Raw genomic sequence first — 10348 nt, 5'->3', positions numbered from 1 at the left:
GTGAAAGTATTTTAATTTATCAGATATAATTTACAATCAGAAAGAACTTTTACATGCAAAATATCGGACGTCACAAGTCATTAACTTCCGGTCAAAACGGAAACCTGAATAAACCGGCTCACTTTCCAAACCAGCCCTTTTTCATAGTCCCGTAGCCGGCTGGTTTATACAGGTTTTACTGTATTGAGGGGGCCCCTGTGGCTGAGTGGTCTAAGTAGTCACTACTGTAATCAATAGCCACTCAACACTGAGGTTGTGAGTTTCACCCCTGCTCATGCAGGTGCAATCGACTCCAATCTTTATTGACTAGGATTGTCAGTTTTCCTATTGATGGTCAATGGTTTCCTCTGGGCACCCCAACTTCCTCCACCAATAAAAACTGCCAGCCACGAAATAGAGTTGCTTAAAAGTGGCGTTTAAAACACAAAAATAAAATTAAAAAATTACAATATTAAGGTCAGTGGTTCTTGTAAATACTCAAGATTGTCAGTAAAAACTGTTTACTGATCTTTTTGTCTAATGTAATGTGAAAGATTCCATGTGGTTTAAATCTAAAGATATCATAGATTGTAATTCTTATAGCTTGAAACATATATGACTGGTTTATGAATTTCGTAAGAAATATTCTAATACGAGATGAGGACATGAATGTTGAGACCCCCTTCCCTCATGCCTTTTCTGCATTAACAGGTTTTTGTCAGAGTCAAAAAGCAAGACATAGGTATGCTGTTTCTGGCGTCAAGAATGTATTAGTTTAAGATTAGATCTAGTTTATGGGGAACTACTAGTGGTCAGTTAATGAAAGTGGTATAGAGTTGTATAACCATTGGCATATCTCATATCCATGGAGATTATTTGGCACCGCCCCCTCAGTCATGGTCTATTGACTTGGAACTTTTACTTAGTTTTCATGTATAAGGTTGTGATAAGGTTGGTTTATGGGGAAGCACAATTTGTAGGTCAATGATATTTGGTATGCAGTTGTATTAGCATTGGCACATCTCATATAAACCATGGAGATTAATTGACCCCTGACCCCTCAGTTATGGTTAATGATAAATGTTGCTTTGTTTATATGTATTAGTTTTGGTTTGGGTTTATTTAAAGGGAACTACTTATGATAAGGCAATAGTATTTGGTATGCAGTTTTATTAGCATTGGCACATATGATATTGATTCATTACAATGGAGATTGTTTAGCATGTGTATCTTCAGTCATGGTTCATTGACTGAATATTTCCAAACTTTCATATTAAAGTGTTGCTATTTTAATTATGACAACATTTACATTATCAAAACTACAAAACTGTGAGACATATCTCTGTGATAACAGTTTATTATTTAGTACACATGTCTGTCATTAGACTGTTGGTTTTCCTGTTTGAAAGGTTTTACACTAGTCATTTTTGGGGCCCTTAATAGCTTACTGTCCAGTATGTGCCAAGGCTCTTTGTTGAGACCGTTCTTTACCTATAATGGTTTACTTTTTATAAATTTTGACTTGGATGGAGAGTTGTCTTATTGGTACTCATACCACATTTTCTTATATCTATCAACAGTCGAGATAATTTGTCCTCTGTCAATATATTTCTCACAGGTCAAGATATCCTTGTATTGGCCTCTAATATATAATAGCTAATTTGTGCAGTGCTGTATTTTTAAACTGTTTTTTATTAAGGTTCACCCTTAATATGTCCTCTTACTTCAAGTGAGTAAAATTTTTATGTTTCCAAATGGTTGTTCTTTCAATCATGAGGGTGAAGATGCGCAACTGATTTCAGAAGAGAATGTGTTCATGTCATGTGAATTTTTAGATGATAAGTGTTATATGGTCAGTGATTGTATATAATAGTTATTCTAATGCAATTATTTTGTAACAATTGTTCTGATTGGATGACAGCAAGCGTAAAATTCTCTATCTCCTTGTCGTAACAAGGAAGCCGACATTTTGAATTTCGGAATGAATTGACATGTTATTTCTACAATAATAAACGAAAAACTCACTTGTTGCGCCTACAAATCTTCTTTTTATCAAATTTTATTACATTCTGAAGCGGCACAGAAGCCTGAAAACGCCCGGTGTTTATGTTTGACGCCGGAAGCATTCATATGACGTCACCTAGTGTAGGGACCAAAGAAGATAACATCTCTTCGCGGAATTTTCTTAAATGAAGATTTTATACTGAAATAAATTGATTGAAATTTATTTATAAACTTGTTTTGCATTAGAATAGAGATAACTGTATTGTATTTGAAGCTTTTCGGACGTCCATCGGTAGTTTTACTGTCGCAAATACTCGTTTACCTGTCTCCGCTCCGCGTCGCCAGGTAAACTAAATTTGCGACAGTAAAACTACCGATGGACGTCCTTAAAGCTTCAAATACAATACAGTTATCTCTTAATTCGAAAGATACAGCAGCTGATAGATGTAGATTGAAGACAAAACAGCTAATTTCCTAATACTTGTAAAGTAAAACATTGGATGGCTTGCTTGCTCTGTTTGTATGAGTGTTTATTCAAGCTTTGTAATTAACATTGACATCTTCAAACAATATATATAGGCATATTTTAACCTGTATAAATTATTTTTAAATTTGATTGTACATTACCCAAATTACAATTGTACAAATATTCAATCAAAGGAAGCAAGCTAACCAAAGTCTTGCTTTACATGCACTAGGAAGTTAGCTGTAATACTTCATTCTGTCAGTTTGGTCTCTTGTGGATAGTTGTGTCATTTGTAATCATACCACATCTTCTTATATATATATTTTTTTTAATAGGAACCCACAAATAATGATGATGCAACTATTAAACCCCAAAAGTTATTAACTAACTAAACCATTTCTTGAAAATGCTTTATTATGCATATTTTTTGGTAAAACAAATAATGCAACAAAATTTTGTTCTTATTAACAATTCATAACTGTCTCTGAAAAGAAATACTGCTGATTATCAGTTTTATTGAGAAATAAAATGGTAGTAATTTCCCTTTCAAGATACTTAAAAATAATGTGATCATATAATAAAAATTACCTAAATTTCTTAACATTATATATATTTATAATATAATATATAGAATACTGAACATTAAAATTAACAGAAGGAGTACATGTAATATGCTTAAAACAATATAAGTCCTTTAATAACTCAAAGGTTTAAGAAATAAATCCATACTTATTTCTCTTCCAGGTTTTTTAATTTTTAATTGAACAATGAATAAAATGTTAGAAGTGAAATATTTTTAAAATATTAACTTTAAATTTTTCTTCTTTTGGAATATTAAATTAGGGTAAACTTTTTTTCTGTGACAAATTAATAACCAGGTGCTCAGCAGGGCGCAGCTTTATATGACCGCAGCGGTCAAACCCTGAACAGTTGGGGCAAATTTGATCACAATATTCAAGCTCAAATTTTTGACATAGTAATTTTTTTTGTCACAAAGTAAATGTGGTCATAGATCTAACAAATCTATTGCACATTACTGTGCAATTAAAGATTTCTTCTTGAAACTTTTCAAAATTCGAAATTTGAAAAAATTTTAAGAAAAAAAGGAATCCCTTAAAAAAATTGCAGATGATGACATGACATCATACCATTACAGGATCTCAAAAATAATAAATCCAAGCAATTCCTAAGCACAAAAAACGGTTTTAAGTGAAATTTCAGAAGGAACCAAAACCAAGATTCTAATATGACGTCCTTATTACGCTTTGTAAACAAAGCCGTGTTCTAATGAGCATAAAAAAAATGTTTGACACATGCGCACGAACTTAATGTGTATATTAACGTTATTTCCATCGTTATCCTTCAAAATGTAAACATTTAAGCAGCTAGCATAAACTTTTATCATATATTTTTTATAAAAAAACATATATTTACCCTGCTCATTGTTTTTAAACTTATCAAATATGAAATGTAATGCACAGACTCCTCGGGGAGGCAACAGGAAAAGCCAAACATTTTTACAGTATTTTCGTACGCTTCGACCTATAAAAATACTGTATTTGTCCTATTAGAATCGAAATAATTCCTTCGTGTCATGCTCTATGCTCCTTTTAACATGGGTAGGCATTATATTTGACCTCATTTTACACCTCGCTAACGCTCAGTGTAAAATATCGACAAATATAATGCCTACCCATGTTAAAATGAGCATAGAGCATGACACGAAGGAATTATTTCTTAAACAGAATTTGTTATTTTATAAAGGAATGTATACAGGCATATAAGGCAATTTCAAATAAATTCAACAAATTTTTGAAAGTTTCATGTAAATAATTCTGGATATTGGGTAAAGAAAAGCATTTGGTTTTGGAAGTCAACATAAAAATATAATGAAAAAAATTTTACTCTTGCTCTTGTGCTTTACCACCTCCCTTGGAGTCACTTAAAATAACTCAAATCATATCAATGAGATTGTAAAGCTATCATATAAAATTTGATTAACAATTAATAAAGTTGTATAGTTGCTCAATTCCAAAGACCACATATGTTTGGCTTTAGAAACACATTCCAGTAATATACACAAATTAAACAAAAGCTAAAACTAGAAAAAACATCACAGAAAATACATTCCAAACAATGGAAATACAAATGTCTCCTGTAACATAAAAACATTTTGACAGTTCTGAAAGATTCTGTACAGTAAAGATGAACCACCGTGTAAAATTCATAAATAAATGAAAAATACAGGATGATATAAATCATTTTCAAATTGGTAATTCAACATATCTTTAGAATTTGTTTAAACATCATGTTCAATGATCAAAGGATATTTATACCACTGAAATAATCACATAAAATTCTTAATTTACAGTAAATGAAATTTTAGTACAAGAAATCAAATAGTTACTATTTTTGTGCAAATGGGACATTTACAATTATGACAAAATTGTCCTTTAGCACATGTCTTTTAATGGAAATATGTGAAATAGATAAACAATAAGGCTATGTATGTCATAAGGTAGATGTCTATGGGAGACAGCTCATATATAGATATATTCCCTACTTGGAAGCAGGTTTCAATGACAGGCTATGGGAGACAGATCATATATAGATATATTCCGTACTTGGAAGCAGGTTTCAATGACAGAATAAAGTGCACCAAGATCCAATACATTATCTTCAAGTCATATATCATATTGTATAAATCTTCAAAGACAATGCTTCAACCTCTTTTCTTACCATAATGAATCGTTTATGTCTAAATTTCTTTAATATCAATAAAAAATTGATGTTTCATCAACTTGGTAAAAATAGAAAATGTCCGATGACGGAAGCGACTGAAAGCGAGTATCGTCAAGAACAGGGCGACTTCTTTTTAGCTTTTGGGGGTCGGGGAAAGCGAAGTGACGGTCGGGAAAGCGACTTCTTCGCCCACTTCGCCTGGTAGCGTGAGCCCTGTCAGTATTGAATAAAAATTAGCTTAAAAGACAAATGCTTACGTTAAATGACTTACATTATCCATTTTCTTATCCTATAAATCACATTTATCATATTTTTTTTTACAAAAAAATCCAAATGTACAACTTTTAAATACTTTATATACATGATATATGCATAACAAGCATGACAAGAATTCTGAGAGTATATCATACTACATACAGTCCCCTACTGATTAAAAATTAATTGTACTGAAACAAAATGCTAAATTGATATATTACTTGTCATGATAAAACAATATACCTAATATCAAGTCAATATCTTTAAGCATGAAGCAAAAAAGAGTGGAAAACTGATTTTATGGAATGACAGATGGAAAGACAGACACATATATGGATGGAGTGCAAACATAAAGTCCACTTCAACTAAGCACTAAAATCAGAACAGAAGCACAGAAATTGGTTTATGTTACTGTTAAAGCAGAAATGTTCCTATTGGATAAACTTTCTTCTATTTTGTCGATAGATAATATTCATGACAATTTACAGACCCCCCCCTGATTGCAACTACTGGTACATAGAATAATACTTTCACATATAACAAATCACAAAAACTAATCCTCAAGATGAAATTTTTTAAAAGACAAAACAAGAAACATTAGTCACAGAAAAATTTATGTTTTTACAATATACTGTGGATTCATTTACTTTCGTGGGAACCAATTTTCGTGGTTTGAGGAAAATTTAAATATTTGTGGATATTTAATTTCATGGTTTTGGCAAAGTCTACACTCATTCCTTTAGAAAATTTGAATTCATGGTTCTCCACGAAAATTGGTATCCAACGAATAATAATGAATCCACAGTATGCAAGGTTGATTTAGAACATTTTATGTTAAAGGTCACACCTGAAAATTTGTCCATTCAACATTTGTATCCATTTGGACATATTTTAACAATGGATTTCAATTCAAGACTCTTCTTCATTCAACACTCATTATAATTTTACATTCATATTCTTAGGAAAATATTTATCACTATTCTGGCAACAATGACATATTATATGACTGACAATTAACAATTTAACATAAAAATATATAGCAGTTTACAGTACAGTTGTAACTTAAAAATGACATCACAGAAACACATGCATTTCTCTTTTATTTCACCAGAAATCTTTCTGACACCAGGTCTGATTGAAAAAGTATTTCCAAAATTCATTTTTTTTCCTTCTACATATTCATAATGGCTGTAAAATTGCAATATGTAATCTTATATAAAATTGCAATATGTAATCTTAGATAAAATTGCAGTGTGTAATCTTATATAAAATTGCAATATGTAATCTTAGATAAAATTGCAGTGTGTAATCTTATATAAAATTGCAATATGTATCTTGTATAAAATTGCAATATGTAATCTTATATAAAATTGCAATATGTAATCTTAGATAAAATTGCAATATGTAATCTTATATAAAATTGCAATATGTAAGTTATATAAAATTGCAATATGTAATCTTATATAAAATTGCAATATGTATCTTGTATAAAATTTCAATATGTAATCTTATTTAAAATTGCAATATGTAATCTTAGATAAAATTGCAATATGTAATCTTATATAATATTGCAATATGTAATCTTATATAAAATTGCAATATGTAATCTTAGATAAAATTGCAATATGTTATCTTATATAATATTGCAATAATTAATCTTATATGAAATTCTAATATGTAATCTTATATAAAATTGCAATAATTAATCTTATATAAAATTTCAATATATAGACTTAATTAAATTGCAATATGTAATCTTATATAAAATTGCAATGGTAATGTCAAAATTATGCAAAAAAGGCTTCCTGTCTTAATGTTAGAAATTAATGTAATGACAAATGTATCAGGACGAGTCTTCAAAACTTCAGACAAGAAATCAGTTAAGGAAATTAAAAGTAATGTATAATATATATATCATATGCAAAAAAGTCAAACTATAACAGATATATTCAACAAAAGCACAAGAGGTTTTACAGATGACCCTATACTGTCATTTAACATGCTCAGAAAAAAATATGCAAATAGGTTTACAAACCAACTCTATACTCATCTGGCAATTATATAATTAGCACAATAAGTACTGATGAAAATAAAATTCTCCCAACTAAAATTTGAAATTTAAAAGTGAAGGACTTGGCACAATAATAACTTTTATTGTTTTAATTAAGAAATGAATATACAAATAAAAAACCTTCTTTGGTAATTTTATACACACTTTTTCAGAGGCCAAACCACCCATGGAACTTTAACCATACACCTTTATGCTAAATTAGAATTAAGCGTCAACCACACATCAAATTATAACCCTTAAAAGACAACATATAACTTTTCTGGCACATTCGTCCAGTATTTGGAATTTCAATATTCCTGCATATATCACAAACAGAAATAAAACCTGATATATCAGGTAAGAGTATTTTTTCCAAAAAAAAATACACTTTTTTTACTTGTTTCCATCATAGTAATTAATTAAACTATTAACAATTAAAATATTCTTTAAACAGCAACAACTTTTTAAAACTTAAAATTGGTACATACATGTATATCATTATTTTTTTATCCTCATGATCAGTATGTAATATAAATGTGTATACATGTATTTATAATATAGTCTGTAGGTTTATGAAAAATCTAGTCGTCAATGACAATGATGGGATCAGCCTCCTTTTGATCATCTATATTGGTTGTATTTTTCTTTGCATTATTAGATATGTTCCTTGCCGCATTTTCATCATCGTCGTCACTATCTAATGATATAAAAACTGTTTCTTCATTCTTAACAACAACATAATCCATGGATGCTTCTTGTTTGACAGAATTTTTATCGTTGTCATTATCGTTTGTTGAAGAAGAAGGCTCATGTTGTCCAAAAGATGAATCTCCTAATGGTGGCATTGTCCTTTGTGAAAAATTCATAGTAATGCCATCATTAATACTAAGTCCTGATGTAATTATATTTTTTTCTGAAAATCCTGAATTATTTTCTTGTTTTACTCTAACCCTTTCTTGAGTATTTTGAGATGTAGGTTCATTTAACTGAGTTCTTGGAATATTTGATTGAGCTGGCATTGACTCTGGGACATTTGGATATGTTGTTGTGTCTGTCAATTGTGAATTGTTTGGAGTGTATGAATTAATCATAGTTGTAATATCTGTAGCTGGTGTGGATGAGCCTAGATTTTGTTCCAGCTGTTCTACCCCGGATGAATCTGAAGTGACAGTGGAAGAGGAGGTATTTATTAATGTGACATTTTGTGGTGGCAATGTTGATGTGATTGAGTTATATGATGATGAGATTGGTACCCTGTTGTACTGAGGCGGCGGGACATGACGAACACTATTACTAATAGTATAGGGAGGTGGAGGAGATCTCAGACAACTGGTTCCCTGTGCTATATTAGAAGGGGGAAACAAGGGACTTAACTGTCCAGCATTAAACTGAGGTATCCCAGCACTAGTTATTGGTACTTTGCCAGACTGAATATTTGAAGCACCAAGTGGCATACCAAATTTTGGCATGTTCAGTTGTATGCCTAAAGCACTAGTACTCAAATGACCTGGTATGATATTAACATTTAAAGCAGCAGTTTGTAACGATTCTTTCAATAGTCTTTGCTCCTCCTCTGCCTTTTGCACAAACCTGTCTTCATAGGGAACACATACACCATTTTCAACATTGTCAATTTCAACAACTGGTGACGACAAGTTTTCGTTCTCATCAGCTCGATATAAACAAACTGGTATAGGCACTTCTGGATCAGCTGATTGTCTATGTTTTTTATGTGGAATGAGTTCATCCTCATCCTCCTCATCACTTGTTCTAGATTTCACACTTTTTCCCTCCTTATGAGATAAATGTCGTCTTCGAGATTGCCCTCTACCTGAGTTTTGAGATTTTGATTCTTGAGGTTTGTGTTTATCTTTGATTCTGTTATCAAGTACTGATATTTCTTTTTTATCAAGTACAGACATTACATCAACTATGGGTATAGAACAAGGTGAAATTGAATCCTTCTTTTTGTCAATGCTTTTCTTCTTTTCTGATTCTTTTTTGCACAAAGTCTTTCCTTTCAGTTCATACGTGCTGAATTTCCATGTTTTACTACTTGCTGGAGGTGAACTTAATGGAGGTGAACTTAATGCTTTCTTACTACCTGCTAGCGATACTGATGAAGATTTTATTAGTGATGTGTATTGAACTTGCTCAGGTGTTTGACACATTTTTTTCTGAACCTTCTGTTCTTGCACCAGTTCTGGTGATTGGCTGCCTCTTTGAGGAGTGTTCTGCCTCAATGCTACTTTCCAATTTCTAACATTAGGTGAGTTTCGTTTATCCCCAGAATGTGTTGATCTGTTTCTTTTATTCGTTACTTTCCTTCCACCTCTACCTTTCATGACACCTCCCCTTCTGACCTGTTTTACACGTCCTCCATCAGACTTGGACGGCTCTACCTCACCATCACTATCTGAGCTATTGTATCTGTATGAATCTGTAGAATCTAAGGTTGTGTCTTTTACATAAACTTCTACAATGAATGAACAAATTATTTATTTTGATCAATTAACAGATTTCCTTGACATTTGATTTTATTTGTAGACCTGTGTATGAATTTATACTTATAATTAAATTATCAGTCTTTCTAGCCAAAATAATCCTGTAATTAATTTTTTCCTGATTATTAACCACATTTGAAGTGTTGATGATCTTATTCATGTATTGACGAGATGGAACTTTCATACAAGTTGAAGGAGGATCATATTTAAACAAAGAAAACAAAATGATAAAAAAAAGATTGACAGACCAGTTAAAAGCATTATTCCTTGCGCTTAGGGTATAAAAATCAGAATAGATCTGAATTAAAAAAAACATATGGATGACTTTTGTTGGTAAACATACCATTT

General features: G+C 31.1%; 1 protein-coding gene across 5 annotated transcripts in view; it reads right to left on the bottom strand.

The window, feature by feature from the left end:
• Positions 1-7186: 7186 nt before the first annotated feature.
• LOC134687412 (uncharacterized) overlaps positions 7187-10348 on the bottom strand; it is a 53716-nt gene continuing 50554 nt past the window's right edge. For 2 of the 5 annotated variants that reach the window (XM_063547691.1, XM_063547694.1), the window contains exon 10: positions 7187-9972. In XM_063547691.1, the coding sequence (XP_063403761.1) occupies positions 8078-9972 (1895 nt within the window). In that variant the 3' untranslated portion in view covers positions 7187-8077. The remainder of the gene's footprint in view (positions 9973-10348) is intronic. The other 3 variants (XM_063547692.1, XM_063547693.1, XM_063547690.1) reach the window with 2 other exon arrangements.

This window comes from Mytilus trossulus, chromosome 10, assembly GCF_036588685.1.
Source record: "Mytilus trossulus isolate FHL-02 chromosome 10, PNRI_Mtr1.1.1.hap1, whole genome shotgun sequence".
Lineage (NCBI taxonomy): Eukaryota > Metazoa > Mollusca > Bivalvia > Mytilida > Mytilidae > Mytilus > Mytilus trossulus.
Note: the sequence above shows the minus strand (reverse complement) of the source record. Positions and strands in the feature narration are given on the sequence as shown.